Below are 24,914 nucleotides of genomic sequence, written 5' to 3'. Positions count from 1 at the left end.
TTTTCGGCTTTAAATACACTTTGCACGAGATAATTTCCTCTTTAACCATGTATTCATTCCGTTTGTAATTTATTTTAGTTTTAATTACTATCCAAAGTTCTTCGTGGAGTCTATAGTACGAAAAAGTACAATTTTCATAGTCACTTGACATTTCTGTTTATGTTTCCACAGTTCCCTCTCGCGCACATTTTGAAAGAAAAATTTGCCATTCGTAATACAAGCATCAGAATAGGAAGATAGTACAACAGTATATTCTACACACCTTTCTTGTGCACAATCTCGTATAAAAACATGTACATAAATTTATAAAACTGACTATTTCATTCGTCAGTAAGTGTGAATGAAACAATTTCACGAGCACCCTGTATTTCTCCCACCTACAAGACTTATTCTCCAATCACAGCATTCAACAAAGCTTTCATAAACAAAATTTACGCACAAGAACACTTTTATTATTCAAATTTACAATCCAGGCAAGAAACTTTTGAAAAAATTCTTGAATAAATTACATACGGGACATGCCAAAAGAGAACTCAGAAAATAATTAATAAAATAATTCGATAAAGTCCTCAGGAAAAAGTAAAGAAACTAAAAAAGCCACCTTTGAAACAACCCTTGAATACGACACTTAACAAATACCCTAAAAATGAATTTAAGAAATAACGAAAAAATTAATTCATCCAAAAAAAAAGTAAAAATAAAATTGAGCTAAAAAGTGTTTCAGAAGGTCGTTCGTATAACTTCGAATAGTCCCGAGGAAAATGCACAGCTAAGTTCATTCACAAGAGGGCACAGACGTTCGCATCGAAAACGAAACGAAATTCCTTAACCCCTAAGATTTCGGTTCCATTGTTCCGGTCATTGCAGACCATTATATCGATCTCACGAGCCAGCAATGGTCCACGAGGCATAGCTGAAAAGGCTGAGCGGAGCACATGCCCGCAAACTCGCGTTGTGTTGGCGCGAGTTGGCAGAATCCAGTGTCTCGGCTCGGGTCGACGAACCGATAGGGCTGCATGAATGTATACCGGCTTTCACCGTCGCCTTTCTAGGTCACGACACCTCGTCAGGGGCCAGAAGATCCATGCCTTCGATTGGCACGTAGCCCCAAAGTAAGAAATGCCAGCCACGAGGAGAGCTGTGCCAAACAGCCATTCAGATTCTTTTTAGAACGCTCCGTTTTTACTACGCGTTCCGCTTATATGTCAGGGACAGTTGTGCCTTGTCACGACAATCAACCCGTTTCAGACGCCACTGCTGGCCTTTTTAGACCGAAACTGGCACGATTCGAACGATACTTTAAGGATGAGTTACGTTCTTGGATAGTCTGGGTATTGAATGAATAAACGAGGAGCTAGTTTCACTGAAGTTATCCTGCTGACTTGTTCTTATTCGCCGTTTGGAGTAGATTGTTCCGCGAAGTAGAAGAATTAGAGGTTAGATACGGATGTTGAAACAATTAAGAACGATTTCTGGAAAAACGCGTTCGAAGCTTTTGGTAGAAATGATCAAGGTTTAATTGATTTATCGAACCGTTTCATAATACTACATATTTCGTTTTCGGGGAGAATTGCCAACTATACTATCAGTCAACTGTTCATGTCAAAGAATGGTCACCATAGACACAAAAAGCATGATAAAACGAGAAATCTGATAACACGTGTATTATGTAGTAGCAAGTCATCGATATCGGATCCATCAGTATCAAAGTAATAAATGCGTTTTCTATGTGAATTTTACAAATTTCATCAAATGGGTTTACATAGGTATATTGCCTAAGGTCCAAGCATTGAGAAAATGAAGAAAAAAATCGACTATTTTTACTTTTTAAACCTGCAGACTTTATAAATCCCCTTAATTGAAAATTAGAATGAATAAGATTGGGAAGATTTTTGGAGAGACGTAAGTGGTACTTTAGAAATGAGGTTTAAAAGGAGTTTCAGCAGAGTTGGAGGACTCTGTTTTTGTGCGGAAACTTGGATATGCATGAAAATTATAGACATAAAAGATGCGCAGTGAGAATTGGAATAAACTGGATTAAAAGATTCTTGGAAGCTTTTGATACGTTTCTGAAAATTTCTGACCCGGAAAATATTTCCCCAAAGTTCCCCTTTGATACATCCACACCTGACACTTGCATAAAATGAGGCTCTGGGCAGACCTTTACTACGGAATAACCAGACAAGTAAAACCGAAATCGATAGAATACGTGGAAAAGTGTTGCAATTTTGTTACAAAATAATTTCAAATTTCGTATAATTTTGTAATTTTTCAATTGCAAACTATTCTTTCTACGCCATTGCAAGATTGGCATCCGTGAAATAGAGTTTCGAGAAAACTTCTATGGAGTGCTTAGGGAAGAACGATGGAATCCATGAAAGGACAAGCCAGTTGAAGACTGACCAGACAGAAAATCGTAATTTTAAGATACACCAAATTTTCTATACCGAAAATCATCTCTTTCACTTTTCTTTCGACGAACCTACACGTGCAATTGATATTTATAAAACGAACTTCTACAAAGACTTCCTGTATAATGTAATCAACAAGGATTGATCGAGTCTATGAAAGAACATTCCAGAGAATAACTATATATACACGGGAGATCAGAATTCCTTATCAAACACCAACGAAACTTTCCAAACTGACAATAACGAGCATTCACTGGCATCCCATTTCTCTGCTCAGTCCTATTCAACAATAGCCTGCCGCAGAAGCCTCGCGAGTTAGACCCCTATCCCTGCCGTAGAGGTGTGCAACGGTGATCCGTAGATCTCGTGGAAGGATCCGTCAGTTTACGAATAATTACACACGAGGTCATAGTACCTGTTCCCGTACATACGATATTTTACCTACCAACTTGGCGTACTAGTAATCGCTAGATCCGACCTTGAGGCGTGAAAGGAAATATGGCGGTGGAGAATGCATCTACGGTTATTATGCGTGCATGCAGACGGGTCGTGCATGTCAAAACGTAGGCAGGTCGATCTAACGCCGCAATTTCCTGCTGTTAGCCAGCCGTGGAGTGCACGGCACTCCCATCTCGAATAGACGATATTAAAAACGCCCTTAGAAAGAAGCTTCGCTAATGGCGGGAGCCTCGGCGTCGTTGAAGAGATTGAGAGAGGTTAACTCAATTCTTCGTTTATCCCTGGATGCAAAAGCCGGTTGCCTTTCACGAGGGAAGGATGCGCTGATCTGTTAGTTCGAGAGGGAAGTAAAAGACGGCGAAGTGAAGTCGATTAGCTCGCCTCTTTCCTCTCTTCTTGCAGTTAGGAATCTACTTTATCAACTGATTGCAGCCGGACAACGATTTCGAACCTAAGAAGCGAGGAGGTATTGGCAATATCGCGAAGTATATATTTTCATTAGGTTAGAGAATTCTTTTGCAATATAGCATTCGAATACTTTCGTGAGCTTTCGTATTTAACCCTTGCACTCGAGAGGTGACCTTTAGTCACCATTTCATAAAATTTGGAAGATCGATATTAATTAATGTATCAAATTTAAGGTAATGTAACAGTGTGAGGTATCGAAATTAAATAACTCTACCTGTTAATTATTATACGATTTCTTATTTACTGCTAGAAAAATATTATCAGCCTTATAGTAGAAAATTTTTCAACTCGTATACCTCTTTAGCCAAAAAATCGTTAAGTGCAAAGGGTTAATAAATATACTGCACTACGTTAATGATAATCGAAAATTATCTTCATAGAAGACAACATTCATTTTGTCGAAAATAGCCATGCATTTTCAGTAATTGGAAACGAGGAAAGCCTAAAATCTGCCATTTTGACCTACTTGGCAGACCTAGTGCCCTATCTTTAAGGGTTGTGCGTTTTTAACCTCCCTTTGGTTCCCTGTAACATGATTTACCATAATTGAAATAGTTCTTGTATTAATGAATAGAAAAAGGTATCCACTCGTATCTTTTCGATAGAAATAAAATTCAAAAATTTTTCTTGAGGAATTTTTAAATTCAAACGAAATAAAGAGACATATAAGATAAAACTATTTGGTACATGCCTCTTCTTCGAGATTAGGTCCCTTTATGGATGAAGATGTATTTCAAAATTCGAATTAGTGTTTGGCTGGCAGCAAGAAGAAAGTTAAATGAATTGACAGAAATTAACACTCTCTTTCTTCCCTTTTTAAACTGTGACATATTTTCCATTCTCAATTGTAATAGTTCTGTTAGTATCTTGGAGTGTAGTATCATGGAAGTTCTTTCGCTTTTCTGCTTCCTTTTAAGAGCGCTGGTCACTGTTATCAGTAGGAGGAGAGGAGAAAAGGAAGCTGGGAATATGGAAAAATAAAAATTAAGAAATTTTGAAGACACGAGATCATCTTGGTCTTTCGTTTTGAACCTTCTCTCCTTCTTGTTCCTCGAAGCGAGAATCCTATTGAAACAAAAATAAGAAAGCCACACTAGGTCAAAGAAGGAAATTGGCTATCTCCTTCTTTTCCGGAACAGAGAATCTTATCAGTAGGAAATTCTAGTTAGCCAGAATGGAAAGGTACGAGATAAAAGAAGAAACAATATTATGCTACAATAATCACGAGTGCGATTAAACTACTTTCCTGTTTCTTTCGTGGTACAAATGATTCCGCTTTCAACAATTCAGGACTTGGTATAGTAAACAGAAATCGTGTTATTTTAATAATTATTTCGAATTAATTTCTCTTCTCATGTTTGTTAATAACTTTATTTTGGAATAGTATCTAAGTGATTTTAATACGAACATAAATCGTGTAATTATTTAAAATTAATAAATATAATATAATATTATTAATATTATAATATTATTTTATATTTAATTATTTCAAATTAATTTCTCTTCTTATGTTTTATTTTGGAATAGTATTTCAATGATTTTAAAGAATTAGGTGTTCCTGATGCAAAAAAGGGATCGAATCGAGTGATATAATTATATCTACTTTTATATATGTAATTTAAATTCTAAATGAGAAAATTACCAAGCCTAATTAATAATATGAGTTAATAATTAAATTCAGCTAATGAATTAATTTGCCATTGTTTCTTCGTTTCTTCGCCTCTTCATTACCGAAATAAAATGTCACTATAGAATTAAGAAATTTGAAGAAGAGCATTTGAGGAATAGCATTATCAATATTGAAATAATTTACTCTTCGCCTTTTCTAATGCAGAATTACTTTACAAATTATTTTGCCTTTTTCCAAGCTTCGTTTTACAAAATCTTATACACAAAGTGTAAAAACCCTCAGTAGGATTAAGACGAAATAAATAATTAATAAATTGCAAAGAAGTAAATTGTAATTAAAAAAAGTGAAAAAAGAAGAACGGAAAAAGAGGAAAGCTTTTTCGAAGAAAAAAGTTACGTCCAATCATCTATTCCCGATAAAGTGAGAAAGAAGAAGAGAAAAAAAGGATGATGAAATGACTGTTGCGAACAAGTGCTGACAATGAGTCACCAGGTGTGTAACAAGAACTGCGGTGCACTTGTCTATCGCAATTTAATTTGAAATGACTAATCGTATCTATATAAAATATTATCGCATTGAAGCACGTGAAAATCATGGTAACACGAGCTCTAGATTACACGACACAAACATACATTGTTGGACATGAGGTGGCATAAGAATTAGTAATTTTAAAAATTTTGACATAGGTAGTTTTAATTTTGAAAATATTACCAGTCTTTTATTTCCATCATGGGGTCCAAATTCTTTTAATATTCTTAACCCTTTGGACTCGAGAGGCGCCTCTCAGTCATCATTTAACCAGATTCTAAATATGGATGTTAATTGATATATCAAATTTACAATTACCCAATGATACGTGGAATATCGAAGTAAAATAATTCCAATTAAACTGCATACGATTTCTTATTTACCGTTTCAAAAATATTGTCGACCTTATGGCAGAAAGTCTTCGAGTTATTATTTTCCTGTAACGAAAAAATCACCGAGTGCAAAGGGTTAACGTTTAAAACCTTCAATTTCGCTTTTCTATCCATCGATATTTTTATTTCTCGCCATACCTAATGCTTTTATGAAATTACACGAGTCACGAAATTTTAACAAAAGAGCATACATCATGTATCACCACGATAATGCATGAGTAAAACAACTTCATAAGAGCATCAGGCAGATCTGCAGAATGAATCACTGAGGAAACCGTTTCATTTAGAATCATTGAACGTATTATTGAAAAATGATATGAACATAAAGGCTCGATGCATTCGTGTTATATTTTGTATTATTTCTATACCAAAATTAATCAAATCTTATTATCATTATTAACCAAGTCTTCCCGTTAATTACAACTAAAAATTATTTTAAATAAATCAGAATTAAAAAAATATAAATATAATGTTTTTAAATTATTTTTTTCCAAAAAGTAATAAATAAAAAAAGTAATAAATTGTATAAAAAGAGTTACCAAGCTAATTATTATATTGTTAATATAGTGATAATTATAATTAATTATAAATGATATGAACATAAAGGCTCGATGCACCCGTGTTATATTTTATATTATTTCTATTCCAAAATTAATCAAATCTTATTATCATTATTAACCAAGTCTTCCCGTTAATTATAAATAAAAATCATTTTAAATAAATCGGAATATTAAAAAAATAAATATAATGTTTTTAAATAATTATTTTTTTCCAAAAAGTAATGAATAAAGAAAGTAATAAATTGTATAAAAAGAGTTATCAAGCTAATTATTATATTGTTAATATAGTGATAATTATAATTGATTATTATTTATTATACAATTTAATAAAGGGTATAGGTTGCATAGATTGCTAGGAACTTATCTTACAATATTATCTGTAATAAAGGTTCGAATTATGGTAGAAGGAGACTTATGGAGGAGACGTATGGAGGAGGAGGAATTATGGAAGAAAACATATGGAACATTTTGCGAACCTTTATAGTCGATCACGATAATAACGTCGCGAAGCACTTTCGTTTAATTTCCGGCCATCTTTCGTTTCCATGAAGCAAGTAATACAAGCGGACAGGTGTTTTATTATTGTTTGTGCTCGTTAAAATTATTGGTGAAAGTATAACAAATACAAAGGGAAGAGCAGTATTTGCCATATTTTATCTTTAAGCCTCTTTCGTGCGGGTAACATAAAATAAATAAAAATTAGAAGCTTAAGCACGAAATATCATGTAAATACGCCGATAAAATTAACATACATTTTTACGGCAAAAGATATTTCTCTAATCTCTCCTTCGTTAAATAGCTAATTTATTATTAAATCTACATGCAATGGCCTCGAATTGAATTTTCTCGCGATTCATTAATTAGAAAAAATCGAACCGCCCCTTTCAACGCCGTATAATAAATTATTAATTATCGAAGAAATAATTTCCATGCAAACTCATACTTCCTCCACGTTAGGTTTAATATCGTCCCATTAATTACAAGTCGCTGTAACGTCGGGCACGACATTTGTTTTGAATCTTCTCCACCCCGTGAGAATGCCGTAACAATGGAGATACGGGTTTCATTAAGGAGTAATAATGCTCGACCTGCAATCAAACTGCAGGATAAACGTGGATGTGCATACGAACACAATCGAGGAACGGTTTTAAAGAAAATAAAACGCCAAGGATCCGTTTCGTTCGGTTGGAACGTAATTTTATTCAAGTATCGAACGATTACTCGATAATTGACCCTGTTTTCTTCTGTTTCTTTCTTTTGTCTAATGAACAACGGGAAACAATTATTGTAGAGTTATTTAAATTTCGTTCTTATTGCCGTTACACGAAACAAATACAATTTTACTTTTAAACGCGAGGAACAGGGATTTTATCCATTTGCTGCAACTTGCAGAGATTTATATTTGAAGAAAAATTGTATTCCATTTTCGCGGTATTAATATATTAATTATATGAATATTAATATGTTAACGGTATTAAATGACAACAATAAATAATTAAAAGGAATTTAATATTAATGTATTTTTTGTTATTAATTATTTAATAATAAAGTATTTGATATATAATTAATACATATTACTTATAAATGTTTATAAGTAACATAATTATATGAATTAATTATATATATATTGTAAAAATAATATTAAATACTCGTATATATATAATAAAATATATTTATTTAATAAGTATTAAGTATATCAATTTCGAAATTTCTTGATTTAGAGAGGTTTATCGATCAGAAAATCTTATCAATTCATATCCGTTCTCTTTCTTCAGATTAATTAAAATATGGATGAAAACATAAACAATCTCGCTAATTAATCGTACTATCTCCTTGAATTAAAATTTAACGCATGACCGAGTCGAATTTTACATCGCGTCTATAAGTTGATTGCATGATTTCGATTAAATATATCGAGATCGAATAGTGTCCTAAAATTCCATGATTTTTTAACGAAGCTTCCCACGATTTTATTTTTAATCCTTTATCTCGCAAGAAATTTTTTGTAACTTTCTGAGAACTTCCGGATGGCAGAAACGTTGCTCATCGTCCGACTCATGGGTAAAGTTCGAGAAAAAGAAAGTTGTAAGTATCGTTGAAGACGTCGAACAAAGCGTGCCAGACGAGCCAGCTCAATGATTCACTTAACTACTCGTGTTATACCTGATTTTTTTATTCCTTTAGTCATCGTCGCTCTGGATTTATTTATTCCTCTCTGATCGTTCTCGTTATCTGCATAATAATTTTATCTACAGAAATTTTACGGTCGATATATCCACATCGATGGTACGAAAATAAATAAATTGGGTTTTTTTTTATTAAATATACTCGAAATCTAAATTTAAAAAAAGTCGGAAGATTCAATGATAGAATGAACTAGGTTATATTGGGACACGGATTATATTAGCATAATTATACTATTAGTTATTATTCAAACTCTTTTCGAATATGTATTTTTCTGTAATTTTGGAAATTATAAAATTTCCATTTTATTTTGTCAATTTATTTTTAAATACCGTAGTGGAGAATATATTGATGGTGTTTTCAAACTGCCTCAAATTTGTTAGATGTAATTAATTAAAAATAAGAAGAAATTAATTCGAATAAATTACAGAAAGGAAAAGGTAAAGCTAGATTAAAAATTTCTTAATTTAAAGATATCACTAAAAATTTACTAACTCTTATCTTTAATATCACTGTCGACTAATAATTATAATTAAATTCCTATTTTCTCAGAAATTCACATGATTGATATTCCTAAGATAAATTTGCAAGTTATCGAAATACTTTTCAAGCTAAATTCGAAAATTACAAATTTATATAAATTACATTATTAGCATAAAATAAATTTATATAGGGTAGCGTAGATCTAGAATTTACAGGCAGAAATTAAATTGCATATTTGATAGACAGGAAAGGATCCGTGATGGATTTCACGCATATTAGTTAACTTAGGGTTCGTTGATGACCAAATAATGGAGTTGATGGCTTTTCATCAGTGAACCACTCGGCGAGTGTAATTCAATCGACGAATCCAATCATCGCGCACGCACGACGCTTAACTTCTAAATCAGCCAAGCAATTTATCTGTATCTCGGTACGAAATTATCTATATTTGTTCGCGCATATTTTTACTGCAATTTAATTTTCGGTCAATCGCATTCTTATCAGACACTTTTTGCCAATCCACTAAGAATTTAAACAATCGAATTATAATCATCTCCAATGGGAATATATCAGAGGTTGAAATAGCTGTTGTAAATAGCTATTAATAATTATTATATAAAATCAGAATCCAAATGATGTTATAACTATTTCGACGAAGAAAATACTTATATCCGTTCTATTAGTTTCCGAGATGGTTCTAAATTGATTCCATGTCGGTTCTATTTTGGTTCTGTTACGATTAGTTTCAGTGTACATATTTTGGTTCCTAAACTGTTTCCTGTCTGTATATTTAAAGCTACTAATATACAAGAAGTTTGTGGTAAAATTTTAGTCGTATAAAATTGTTACATTTTGTTGCTATTACTAATATTCACAAATTAAATTATAATAACTACCAATATTTAGATGTATAATTAATATCTGGATCATCAAGTCTAGACTTTGTTCTTCTAATCAAATCATTTATAAAGACATCCATCTGTGCATTGCGTTTCTTAATAAATTACCAAATTGTGCCAGCAGTCATGTGAGAAACAAGCAATGCTAAACAGATTTTCTCGAAATCAGTATTAGTAACAATCTAATAAATTGAGGTGAAATCGATGTAAAGGTATTTAACCGAGAACAAAATAGGAATAGAAATGATATTTCTAAAGCCAATGCAACCATAACAAATTGATTTCGTCATTATTTCTTCATTTCTCTCCTTATTGATGTTGTCCAAACACAAAGGCTGCACTTCCAGCTAAATCTATCTTAACTTACCTGATACCACAATAGCTACTGTCCATTCTATATTTTCAAAATTTGAAAAGAACTTTGCAAATTTATAACAAATAACGAATATCTTAAATTTTGCGTGTAGCTCGTAGCTTGGTGTCGTTTTCTAAAAATTATTCTCTGATAAACCAAGTACCTGGTACCAATTATCAGGTCTCACCACGTGGAGGTGGCTACACATTGAGACCTGACATGCTCCCTAGTGGCGCAGCCTGCTATCTGTATCAAAGATACCCTAATCTAACTTGGAGCAAATTAAATAAAAATTACTTCACTGGCACTTTATAAAATTTCGTGTCTTATCAAAGGGACTTCGATTCGGTATACTCAAATTTATTACTCTATTTTCGCAACGCTAATATGTTTCATTTATAAGTTCCCATGAAAAAAGGGAATCCAATACGAAAAAATGCGAGCAAATGAAAACTATGTCAAAATTGCGTCGCGCCCAAACGAGGTCGCGATTATTCGAATGATCGACTAGCCTACGCAGTAGGGTCTCGAGCAGCATCTCTCAGTTGGGCCTAGCCCAAGCCACTGCCAACCTCGCTATTACTTACACATGAACCAAGGTAGACGATGAACCGACGAAACACCCAGGATCAACACGAAGGCCCCTAGCGAGGCCTTGTAACCGGTCACGCCGTGCCTCTGCCACATGAGGCAGAAGTTAATTAAGGAATAAATATCTCCCTTTCTCAAGTTTAAACCGTGCTCAACTTATCAACTAATCCTTCGTCAAACTATTTTCACGTCATATTTTTATGTCAGCATGTTACCTTATCTTCGTTTCAGTACTTTATATCATACTTTCACCTCACGCCATTTCAACGTACCCCATTAATTCTACGCGTTACGCGATATTACGTGATCCAATTTTCAAATACAACATATTACCTTATGGAAACTCAAAACCTGTCATACAAGACGGTGCAATTACTCCGAACCAATATCACCACCATTCCTTCCGCATCCATTTTCTCACGAAGCAGAATCACATAATACATAGGAACCTCCCGTACAAAAGCAGGCACAGTACAATTCACCAACCCTCGATCAAGCTCCTACCAATATTCTTCTAATCCTCCAATTAATTCCAACAACTTCGCAATTCGCCGCTTCTTACCAATCAAAGCAATCAGAATCTCTTCTCAGGAAGCTACGTATACATCTATACAAACCCTGTCACACCCTCAGTCACGTGGACACCGTGATTCCACTCATCGAGTCTCCTCGAAACGATTATCTATTTCAGCTGAGGGACCTACACGTGGGTGCTATCTCGAATGAATCGAATCGCGCTGCGACGATCCTCCTCGCCTGTCCCGCTTCTAACACCCTCGTAAGCCTATTACCAGGCTAAGCAAACAGCTATGGTAATCCGATTGCCACGAGAGTGCTTGCTCTCGCGCGTTTTAACTATTAGTCCTGGTCCTCGTGGTGCGATCGCGATCATGGTGCCTAAAAAGCGTCCTCGAGTTCGCCGCGGTTCCATTATTTTCATAGCGACCCGGACTGGTGCGCGATCGTTGCGGCGGTGGTTACAGCTGCGTGGATCCATTGTTGTTCTACGAACGAGGACCTACCGTTTGGACAAGGATCGTTGCGAATACGTGACAATATTTGCTTGGTCTTGGAACGCGGTTCTGCGAAGCAAGCGTGAGATGCGATCATATATCGCACGGCTGGACTTGGGAACGCTTGCACGCGGTTGGGCGTTGTTGCGATATCATGGGTGGAGATTTGATTGCCGGACGGTTGCATTCGATGGTATTTTTCTTCTCTCGTTTTCTTTTTTGCCATGCGTGCATTACTTATGCGTTCACGATCCTGTGTGGCGTGAACGTTTTATTGAAAAAATTTGACGATATTTACATATGGCAGTCGCGTAGGGTTGCAGACGCAAGAGTGAAGATTCTATTGGGTTGGCAAGAAAGTACTTTCGGTTTTTTAGTGTGAAATAAAACTCAGTTTTTTCTATACAGTAAATGAACTTTAATCGGTCAAATATCTTCCATTCTATTCGATGACCTTTTGCCATCTTTCTGGTAACTTTATGATCTCGCGCTCGTAGAATTTCTGGTCCTTATCTGCAAAAAACTTAACCAAGTGCGTAAATCTCAGAAGGTTGACCAGAACGTTGTGGGTATCTTTCAGCGAAAAATCTTAAGAACGAAATTTTTTAAACTAATTCTGACACGTGCGTTCTGTTAAACAATCAATACCATAAACTTCTCGTATCTTTTTGTGAGCCTCAGCCGCATTCTTGCCTTTATGAAAACAAAAAAGTAAAATGTGTCGAAAATGCTTACTTTTGCACTCCATGTTATGACTGACCGTAAACTGACAGTTATAAACGAAATTACACGGAATTTCACGAAATAGCAACCTAAAGGTATCGACTACCACATCTCAAAGGAAGAAAATTGTAATATTGACAAAAGAATAACTGAACTAAGCATAACATTATTTACTGATGCAAACCGAAATTACTTTCTTGCCAACCCAATATTTTGTTCTCTTTTGGATGATGGCTTGATTAGTGGACTTTGGTATTTTTCTTTGGTTACTGTATCGATGGTATGTGGATTATGAGTTCGTTGATTAGTAGACTATGATATTTTTCTTTCGGTACTGTGTCAATAACATATGGATTATGAGCTCGTGAGTTGCGTGAATATTTTATTGAAGAAATTAGGGGTATTTTCGCCGATTATAGAGTAGGGGCAAGAGATAGAAACCTATAAAAAAAGATATTATTTTATTATTCTATTGTGAACTGTGGTATTCGATAGTTCATTTTTAGGGGTAGTCTTTGAATAGCATTTAGGATCGCGATCCCGTGGGTGGTGCGAATATTTTATTGAAGAAATGAGGGGTATTTTCATCGATTATAGAGTAGGGGCAAGAGATAGAAACCTATAAAAAAATATATTATTTTATTATTCTATTGTGAACTGTGGTATTCGATAGTACAGTTTTAGGGGTAGTCTTTGAATAGCATTTAGGATCGCGATCCCGTGGGTGGTTCGAATATTTTATTGGAGAAATTAGGGGTATATACGTATCAAAGAAGTATTATTTTATTACTTCATCGTGGAGTATGGTTTTCGATAGTACACTTTTAGGGGTAATCTTTGAGTATTATCTAGGATTGCGATCTCGTGGTTCGTTCGAATTTTACATTGATGAAATTAGGCGATACTTATGATGATATGAACCAGGATAGAACAAAGAATTTTAACTGCTAGACAGTTATATTTGAATTGTGGATTGTTTAAATGTTTCATTAACGAAATTATGTGGTATTCACTTCAAATATTGGTGCTGGAAATATTTGAGTGCAGATAGATCTCGTAGGATGTATGAACTTTTTATCGTTGAAATTAGATGATACTTGTGTCAATTGCATGAAATTGGAAGCGTGTGAACGTAGCTACAACGAACAGTTATAATTGCTAGACAATTATATTTGATGATATTTTAATTTCCTCTTTGAAGATTAAATGAAATATAATTTAGTGGGTTGTTTAAATTTTTCATTAGCAAAGATGTCTATCTGAGACACCACAGCTGGGAACATTCGAGTGCAGATAGATATTATTGCACTGTAATGTTAGTTTTATTATAATAGGTATTCATTAATGCTTGTCTCTGAACTTTCATTGGAAATCGAATGAGTTGTTCGAGGCATTCGAATCTTTTTCTCAATAAAATTATTTATGTGATAGAAATGAGAATGCTTCTCTATAAGGTAAATATAAATAGTAGATGGTATCTGACAGTATCATTTTTTAAATTTAGTTTTAGAATTTAATAAATCGTTATTTTGTAAATATGTTTATGTCTCATATTTTATTATGCAAATATGTTTTATATAAATGTATAATATTATGGTTTAATTAGCATTTAATATTATGCTTTTATTACCATTGTAATAACGTAAATTCTGTGAAATATCATAAAATGAAATTGCTTTTCTATAGAAGACGCAATTCAATTGATTCTTCACCAAGGCAAGGGAAAACGTAAGAAAAGTCGGATTTTATGTGTGTTTTATATCGACATGGGTAACTCTCAAGCTTTACACCTGCGAATACGAAATTTAATAAAATTCAGCCAATAGGAAAAGGCTGAGAAATAGATGCTAGTACCAAAATAACTCAGAAAATATAAGAATTTATTATATTCTTTTTTTCTTAAAAATAAATTACAAGAACAACTTCTACAAAGACAATTTGTATCAGGTGAAAAACTCTCGTATCATCTTTCATGATAAATTTTCGTCCAAGTAATTCAATGTTGCACTTATTCGTAGAATTAGCTAACCAAGAATATTAAATTCTGCTTATCTTTCGAATCTCTCTTCATCGTTCTGTTACTTGCGCCTCTGCTACTTAAACAATTTTTTACGGAAGATAATTTTCCCGGTGGAAAATCTGATATTAAAATTCATAGATCTTGGGAATTCCGAATTCCGTATGCATGAGAACAAAGGCCTTGTAACCCTTGGCAAGAATGCCTTGGCTGAAGTAACGCGTATGTATAACGTACTTTGATCAATAAAGTCCTTATGCAAGTCGAGATGCATCTGTTCTTAGTGGAAAAACAGATGTTTTATGCTTCATAATGCAATAGTTTTAATTAAAGCATTAATACGGTTGAAACAATAAACAGATACCTTTTTCAGATCCTATCAACTCGTGTAAATTAAATCTTTGAGTAATAAATAATTAATATAAAATATTGTTATGGTACCATTGTAAAAATTGAATCGTAGTTTAAAAAATATGTTCATAGAAATATGGACATAACCCTTTGCACTCTCGAATTGGCCTTCACTGTTTAATACAATTTTAAAGGTCGATATTATTTAATATATTAAATTTAAGGTAATATAACAGTGTGCAAGGTATTGAAATTAAATAATTCTACATGTTAATTATTATAATTTTTTATTTACTGCTCTGAGAAATATCGTCGGCTTTATGGTAGAAAATCTTTGAATTTCTACTCTTCTGTAGGAAAAGAAATCATCGAGTGCAAAGGGTCGAAAGCTTCTTCGTTTTTTCACTTCTGCACGATTACATTTAAAACACTGGGATTTTAATAAAAATGCAACATACCGAATATTTATAAAATATTTTATAATTAATATTGAATTATCTGATAAATATTTACTCATATTTTTGGCAAACTTAAATTAAAATTTCAACTAATCTCGATTTACGTCTTAATACTGTAGCTAATATGCCAATTAATTTTCACGTTTTCACTAACTTCTGGACAATACTTTTTTATCTTCGATATTTCCTGTTTCACGACCTCAGTTCAGACAGCAGAGAGCATGCTTCTTGTAACCATATACGTCCATCAATCTCTTCCATTCGCAATTTCAAATTTCCCGCTGCGAGAGTGGATCCTTTTCCACAACTGAGAGAGCCATCAATCCCCAGCTATAGTTGCAGATCGAGCCAATATTTTCCCCGTTCAATGGCTCGGGATAAACGGCGACACGGTGAAAAGCTGGGATTAAAAAGGAAGGAAAAAGAAATCGTACCCTTGGGAATATCCGCTCCCCATGTCATATTCACGCCCGAGAATGAGATATTTACGGTGTCTATAGCACTGGGGTGGCGCTCAGATGATCTCGTCAATACTCGTTATCTAGTGCACGGGATCGTGTAAGCCCGGGTTAACGTGTTTCCGTATTTTTAAGGCGAGATAAGGTCATGGTCTTATCTATGCTGACGACTGAATGAGTTGTTTCTGCATGGGTTATCAGTGAGAAAATTTGACGAGGCGTAGATACATCGTCTGAAATATCGTAGAAAGGTGTACGATACGAAAAAATGTAAGAAATAATTTTAATATCTTCTTTCTTCGCCTGACCGTTAGAAACGCGTGATTAGGGGATTTTGAAATCGAATAATTCGGTATAGAAAGACTATATGGGGGTAACGTACAAAATGACTGGAAAAAGATAGATTATGTCGTAAATATTACATTCTAACTATTATTTTATTTCTATCGTGGTTACCTCAAACTACAGTAAAAATTTTATGGAGATATTAGAGTGTAAATATAATGTTATAAATATTGTATGATAAATATAATATATCACACAGCGAGAAGTGACATGTTAATTCTATTAGTTGTTAATCACTTAATATATTATAATCGCTGATTGGTTGAGAATAAAAATGCGCTTAATGCGACTTTAAAAAATTGAAAAAGAAAGAAAGGATGACTATGGACTAATCATTTTATATCTTATCATGCACGTGTGACATTTAAACACGAAAATGATTATACAATAATTTATCTTCCGTTGTATAATCGGCTGCAAACTGAAATGCAATGTGTATGATTATTTGTTACACAAAGACACATCTCAGCCGCTGGATAATAGCGTCGTATAATTCCATTAATTTAACTACATATATATTGTTCGTCGATATTGACATCGAATAAAATGAATCTGTATGTACACGAAACTTTGTCTTCTTGTTCGAATTAACGGCTTTGAAGGCTAGTTAATTGTATTATCCAAGCACAATGTTTCCAGTAATTGTATATCAGTTTGTAACGATTTTAACGAGGTTCCTCGCACATTATGCTACAATAGCAATTTGTTTTCTGTAAAATGTAACGTGATTAGATTTTCACAGGCTGCTCCAAATTTTTAAATACGTTCAGCTATTTAGAATATACAGTGTAATGGTAAATAAATAATTACCATTTAACGAGTTCACTGCATATGTTTCTACAATAGGTAGATAACGTTGACTTATTGTTAGGCGTGAAATAAAAATTAAAAATTATAAAATTTTGGGATTATAATTTTATTTGTGCATGGTATATGTTTATGTAAAGTATATATTTGATGATCGACAATGAAAATTAATTGTAAACACTTGATATATATATACCGTAAGGAATTCTTGCCGTATAATGAACCGTAATAGCAGATAGCTGACTAAAGATGTTGCAAAATTCTCCTGTTTCAAAGATGAAGATGCTACCTTATTTTGCTAAAAGCACTGATTGTATTACAAGAGTAATACGTTTATATAGTGAAGTTCCATTATGATGCTTTTACTGGTAAGTGATCCTGATCAAAACGAAATTCGACGAAGTGATTCAGTTAAATATATAACCATAAATATATTTGCTTATCAATATTTCATTTATTTGTCAGTAAGATATTCACGTTTCAATTTATTAGGAATATCTAACCCGTGAAGTGTCATGCTCACTTCCTTTTGCATATTAAATATATTATACTAATTGCAAGTAAATTGCAGGTAAATAATTGGTAAATAATAATTAATCTATCGTTAATAATCGTGGAATAATAATACAAATAATTCTCAGCCCGATAAAAAATCATCCATAATTTTTAAATTATTATAACGAAAATAATATTTACAAGATACGTGTAAAATGCGTGTAGGTGTAGAGGTTACTTTCGTAAAGGCAAGAAAATTCATAAATTTGCAAATGTAAAGCGATAAATCCTCTATGGTAGATTTGGCGATAAAATTCCCGGTGGTAGGTGCTATAAAACACGTGTTATAAACTATATGCACAACGTTGAAAAGTTGGGTTCTATAAAGAAATAAATATTTTCCGAGTACACCGATAAATCTCCTGTAGCAGATTCATCGATGACATGGATATGCTATCTGCCTTAGAACAGGAAATATGGAATAGATAGGGATATGTATTTGTCGTATCAAAATAAATATCTCTGTGATATACTAACAAATCCATCGTAATCGATTTATAAATAAGACGAATGTATAGTTGTCGTGTTCTAGAAAACGTGATAATAAAAAATAAATATGTATAAATAAATATATATTTTGATAATAATTATCAAGGAATTAATAAATATTAGAAGCAATAAATGCTCCTTTGTAATCACAGCTTTACGATAAACATTACAAATTAATTTTGTAGAGAATTGTAAAGGTTAGGAAGTGAAGTTATTAAAATAATAAAGATATTAAGGAAATACAGAAATAATACGAGTATTAAAATAAATACCGAGATATAATAAAATAGGGAGTGTGCCAACAAGTCACTCATGATATAACCCATTTGCATAATCATTTTTCTTAAATTTGGCAACAAAAATATCCACAAAATGGAAATCCTACGGTGCAGTAAATTATCCCATTAAATATTCCTCCATAGTATATACCAAAAACTACGACTTATCAAAGGAAACTGGCAAAACCACAACATATAAAACGCTCTACTATTACACTCGTCCTATAAAATTTAAATACCTGCTCCACACAAACTTGGTGTTCCAGTCACCAAGAAAGATTCAGGATCCATATCATATTCGACATTCTACCCCAACTGGTTTATACTCAAGTACATATTTCGAAATATCATTCAAATTTTGACTCTATTCTTACATTCTTCTAACCTATCTACAATTTTCACCCACTCTTGTCAAACTAAATCATCACCCCAAAGTATTATATATATTTTATACAATAAAACTGGAATTAATCAATTAACCCTTTACACTCGGCGACCTTGTCGTTACAGAAACATAGCAATTCAAAGACTTTCTGCCATAAAGTCGAGGGTATTTTTAAAGCGGTATATAAGAAGTGCAAATTAATTATAAGAAGTAGAATTATTTTACCTCGATATTCCACGCTTCATTGGGCAATTTTAAGTTGGAGATATTAATTAACAACGATCTTTAGAATTTAATTAAATGGCGACTGAGAGTCACCTTTCGAGCGCAAGGGGTTGAAATAGTCGAGTCTAGTTCGATACAGGATAGCAAAGGCTCGAGTTCCAATTTTCTAAAGGAAATTCCAAAAAACATCCTTCACCAATCTCTTTTCGCTGTACTCTTCGTTTCACTCTGAACCAAGTCTAGCTAACAAGATACACACAACTGCTCATCTTCAACATCTTCGTATATGGAAAGGGCGTTAAACCTCGTGTCTTCTAGAAGGGTTATCATCCGACTAGAATAAACAACCTCTGTTCACCAACAGAGGCATGCAAATCCAAAGAAGAAGAGAGAAAGAAGGGACAGAAGTCGAAGGAACGAAACATACAGAGAACTTTCTCAACCTACCTCGATCCTTCGTCCGTTGGCCGGTTCTTAGGGGTGTCGGTTTAGCAGGGGTAGGCCCGTGCTAGGGGAGAATTTGGAGGGTTCCGATATAAAAGATTCGTTGGGAACCGAGGCCAAGATTCGATCACAGGCCATTGTAAGACCTCGATTCTACTCGCGGCCGTTGCCACACGCTCTGCTTGCCTCCGATTTTCTCAAGGCCGACTGTTAACGACTCATCGGGGTAACTCGAAGCTGAGTGCTTGTCCTCTGGGAATTTTCGCAGATCTCTAGGAGCGATGTCCTCTGAACTCGAGGATATATTTAACGAACCGAGTGAAACACGACTGATATGGGCAACAAGGGATGATTGTGTTCGCTCTGCAGGTTGGGGAATCGAACTGACTCCTTTATCGGGGTTTTATTTTATTTCGTGAAATCAGGAGGAGGACTTTAGGATGTTTCTCAGGGATGTAAAATATTGGGAATAGCAGAAATGGTATAATTGAAGTTTTGTATTATACTCATTTTTGCTAAAATCTTATTTATTGCATTTATGATGATTAACATTGAAATTATCAGGAAGATCTAACTAACGTGTTTTCATTATTTTATTTTTGAAATTTTCGAGAATATTTAGTTGCTCTTGATAGAATTAACCCTTTGCATTCGACGATTTTGTCGTTAGAGAAAAATAGTAATTCAAAGACTTTCTGCCATACATAAAAATATATTTTTAAAACGATAAATAGGAAATCGTATGCAAATTAAGACGTACAATTATTTTACTTCGACGTTTCACGCGTTATTGAGTAGTTTTAAATTTAATGTATTAATTAAGATCGACTTTTAGAATCTGATTAAATGGTGATCGACAGTCGCCTCTCGAGTGCAAAGGGTTAATACTGACTTTTATTTAGATAGAAATATAGTTACGTATAATTATTTATATTATATGTATATTTTAAAATCTATTTGATATGATATATTTTAATTATAATATAATGGCGATAAAATATCTTGTAATATTATTTTCAAGTGTATTGTAAAATTTGGAATATATTTATTCGTTGTTATATTTATCCGACTTAATCGATAAGACAGGAAGGAAACAAAAATACGTATAAAAACTTTTTTTATTGGTTGATGTATTATATATGGTGTATAAGGTTCGGGTCATTTGAAATTTTAAAAAGTCAAAGTATGGTGTACATCGAGTGAAATGATAAATAATAGACATACCATCCTCAGACGATATTTGCACAAAACATCATAGTTGTACGTTTATATAAACTCTACTTAATATTACCAATGATATACATTATAATATATAATATTTAACAACTATGTAATTATATATGTCATATATTATGTATTATAATATATAATGTAAAATCAAATAAATTCTTAGTTCTCAGAATTATTACTAAATACATATTATTCTTGAGTAAATTAGAAAAGCGAAGATTCTTGTAACATAAAACTCGAATATCAAATTTCCAAGATGAAAATTTTCAAATCTTTCAAATTTTATCCTGTGAAAAGAAAATTCGATTTTTTCCGCAGATATTGAAAATTCGAAATAAAATATTTCAGAGGTATAATAAAAATATAATAGAAATTCATGCAATTTCCAAACGATGAATTAACACGTGACAGAATATATTCCCAAAATAAACCCTTTACGCTTACCCTGCAAACATTTGCTGAAATTATTTCTTCTGATCCAATAATTCAATGTATAGCATCTAGCATCACCAATTCGACGATTTAGGATCCGTTTCACTCGCACTGCTGATGGATTATCCAATTTTACATTTAACACAGCTCGTTAATCGAAACTTCTTTGACGCTGTCGCCGGCATGTTCAACGGCGCGAATAGGTGTTTACTTGTGCAGGAAGATGGAATTGGACCACGCGAATCGCGAGAAAATTGCAACCAAATTTCCCGTCCCCTCGAGCACCGACTTACACAGGATCGTGGGTGCGAGAAAGAATCGGGAACGAGGTTCCGAGTGGAAAATACCGATCTTGGTCACGTTAGTTCGCACCGCGATCCTTCGCGAAATTGCACCCTTTGACGCGATAGTGTGGCAGCTCTCAAAGCAGGGAACACGTAGCTACATGGTTCGAATCAGAATGCAATTTAGCCCGTGTCCAAACGCACGGTGCGCAGCACACGTTAAAGGAATAAATAATTGGGAAGTCTCGATGAAATTGGTCCCGTGCACGTAGGGGCATTGCGCAGACATGTCCCAGAAACGTTTCGTAACTCGCAATTTCCTCTGCGATCGCTTCTCCTCTGACACGTTTTCATGACAGGCTTTCATCTGTATTTTTTGTCTTCCCTCTTCTATATGCTTGCGTCATCGTCATCGCTACATCCATTTTCCCGGCTCCCTTTTAAAATGTCAAGGGCAAACAAAAGGAACGCGAATGCTTTGTCTTTTTGGTTCATTTCAATCGCTTCATTGGATTAACGGTCCAATTAATTGGTATTACCATAACGCTATCTGCTTTGATACACGATATTAACACGTAATCTCGTTGACCAGCAACCACAGGCACCCTGTTACGTCACGCAACCGACCGCACGGTGCATTTTATGCACCCCTAAGTTCGTGTACGTTAGCTATCGTTGAAACGAGATTCGTTTCACAAATTTCCGTTTTGTGTTTGTTGCAATTTCTTTATTTATTACTTACCTGTGTATTCGTCTTTTAGGGTATTGTATTTTTTATGCAATATTTTTTAATCGTAATGGCAAACAATTGGCGAGATGATACACTTGGATTACTTGAAAACGATAATATTATGAAAATAAATTAATACGGATAAAATGAAGTACTTATTTTTATTGAAAGTAAATTTTTGTTTCTCTTCGGATATTGATATATCCGAACTATTCATCCCCTGATTAATCAACGAGTTGAAATCCTATTAACATATAAGAGAATATAAGCAAATTTCACTTTTCCAAAATTTTTTAAATTTTAATGACAAATTATTTGTTCGATGTTAACTTATTTGGGTATTGAAACTAAATATTTTGTTTCTCTTTGGATATTGATATATCCAGACTATTCATCCCCTGATTAATCAGTGAGTCGAGATCTTATTAATATGTAAGTTAATATAAGCGAATTCTACTTTCCTAAATTTTTTTTTTAATTTTAATGACAAATTATTTGATCCGTGCTTAATGTGAGTAAATGGATAAATTGATAAAAAGATTTATTTAACACAATAACAGCACAACATAAATTATAACTAAATCTCGTTAAATATATTCGCTTCTAACTGCGATATAATCTCTCGAGGACTCTTTCACACACAACGTCTATATGGAATGACTGTCATTCACCTACTGATTGTTTTTTCGCGACTGTCTGTCATACTCGTCACTCACACATTCTTCCACACAAACATTCCTCACACTTATACCACACATTCTATGACAACCACTACCACGCTTAACTTATTTGGGTACTGAAACTAAATTTTTCGTTTCTCTTTGGATAATGATATATCCAGACTATTCATCCCCTGATTAATCAGTGAGTCGAGATCTTATTAATATGTAAGTGAATATAAGCGAATTCTACTTTTTCAAATTTTTTTTTTATTTTAGTGGCAAATTGTTCGATCAGTGCTTAAAGTTTTATATGTATAATGATTTTATTTCATCATCTTTTGTGGTGTTAATCGAATCGGTAAATTAATAGCTCGATAATAAACCATGGAAAATTAATTTCTCCTTTTCTTGTGTCTTTGTAGAAGCGAGAGAGGTCACCAGGAAAAAGAATGGACCGACTTCGACGGAGTTTTCGCGATAGCTTTCGACGGCGGAAAGATCCTCATGTTCCAGAATCAAGTAAACCTCACCAATGGCAGGCAGATGAAACGGCTGTCCGCTCGGCTACGTGCGCTTTCCATGTCAAGGTAAACATTAATTAACAAATTAAATTGAATCCTCGATTTTTCAAACTGTTGATTTGCAAAAATTGAACTGTAAATACACGTTGGATAAATATTTCGTTTCATCGATGAAGCTATTTATAATTTAGCGTTTGAAACCTTGGGTATAGGAAAAGAGTAATAATAATGTTAATTAATTTGATGTTGCATTTTTTATTATTTTCTGTTGGACCGAAAGAAAAGATAAAAATTCAATTTTGGTGAATAAAATTTCCGCGAAGATAATCTAACGTGGACAAACCGTGGATTATAAATTTGATCGTATGAGAGAAAATACTTTCATGCATCACGGACACGAGTACTCGTGAACACGTGTGTAATCGAAAATCGAACGAGCAATGGCCGTAAAATTGGCACATACCCAGTTAATCGATATTCGAATAACAGGGGTGCCATTATATTATACCTTACTAATATGTAGCTCCTTCAATTTCGATAGACTGTCTCGTTATTCCGAACATGTCCATTGCTTTGTCATCTAGTTATGGTTATTCGATATTAATAAACTTATAGTTTGAAACACGGATTAACGTCGTGAAACATTTTTTACAATTGAAGAACGGTTTTCTTCTGATCTCCTAATTTATTATTTTTTAAATTCCAAATATTATTATTCTTTTCTATAATTCTTGGTAATTTAAATGTACCTAATATTTATTTCGAAAATAATGAACTTTAATATTACACGATCTAATTGTAGATTACTGCGAGATACCTGATAAGATAGAATAATATTTTTGTTTTTAAATGGTATCGTTTTTTTTTATTATCTTTCTTTGTATTATCGTTGAATTTCAGATATCATTGTTATTATTCCTGGATATATATTCCATAGTATAATGAAATTTCAAATATTATACCGTTTATCCACATATATCAATTTCTATAATAACTTTAGATAAATTAGTTTAAAATAATTCGGAAACAAAGTGAAAATTTAAAGTATCGGTGAAATACACTGCATTCTTAGAAAATACTGTAGATCCACAGTTTCTATTATCTCTTTTGTAAATCCTACTGTATCAACCGAACTCGACTCTATTTGCACGTATTGATTAATCCTATCAATTGCAATTGCACAGTACCTGGGATGTGTCGAGGTGTTTGAGTCAAGGGGCATGCAAGTATGCGAGGAAGCTCTAAAAGTACTTAGGGTAAGTGACACAAAACACCTTTAATGTCTTTGCCAACGAAGCTGCTCGGTTTGGCTGACTAAACATTATTGAATTCATTGGAAACTTCTCAGGAAAGTTATTGCATTATATTATCTCTCTATAACGACTTATAAGCTTAGGCTAAAGCGAGTAACTTCGTTTTCTGAATTTTTCCAAATTTTGCCAAAGCACTTGATCGATATCTTATCTTCTTATATTTAAAATATTATTTAATTTTTATTTTTTAATTCTCATTTTACTTTGTCATAACAATTATTAGCCTTCAAATTT

At 33.5% G+C, this 24,914-nt stretch overlaps 1 protein-coding gene across 3 annotated transcripts in view; it reads left to right on the top strand.

Annotated features, from left to right (window-relative positions):
* numb (NUMB endocytic adaptor protein) overlaps nucleotides 1-24,914 on the top strand; it is a 134,798-nt gene that overhangs the window by 101,013 nt on the left and 8,871 nt on the right. For all 3 annotated transcript variants that reach the window (XM_017907885.1, XM_017907883.1, XM_017907884.1), the window contains 2 exons: nucleotides 23,269-23,433; nucleotides 24,552-24,623. In XM_017907885.1, coding sequence (XP_017763374.1) covers nucleotides 23,296-23,433; nucleotides 24,552-24,623 — 210 coding nt within the window. In that variant the 5' untranslated portion in view covers nucleotides 23,269-23,295. The remainder of the gene's footprint in view (nucleotides 1-23,268; nucleotides 23,434-24,551; nucleotides 24,624-24,914) is intronic.

Source organism: Eufriesea mexicana, unplaced genomic scaffold (assembly GCF_001483705.2).
Source record: "Eufriesea mexicana isolate 0111107269 unplaced genomic scaffold, ASM148370v2 scaffold9405, whole genome shotgun sequence".
NCBI lineage: Eukaryota > Metazoa > Arthropoda > Insecta > Hymenoptera > Apidae > Eufriesea > Eufriesea mexicana.
The sequence above is the reverse complement of the archived record's forward strand: the minus strand, read 5'-3'. Positions and strand labels throughout refer to the sequence as shown.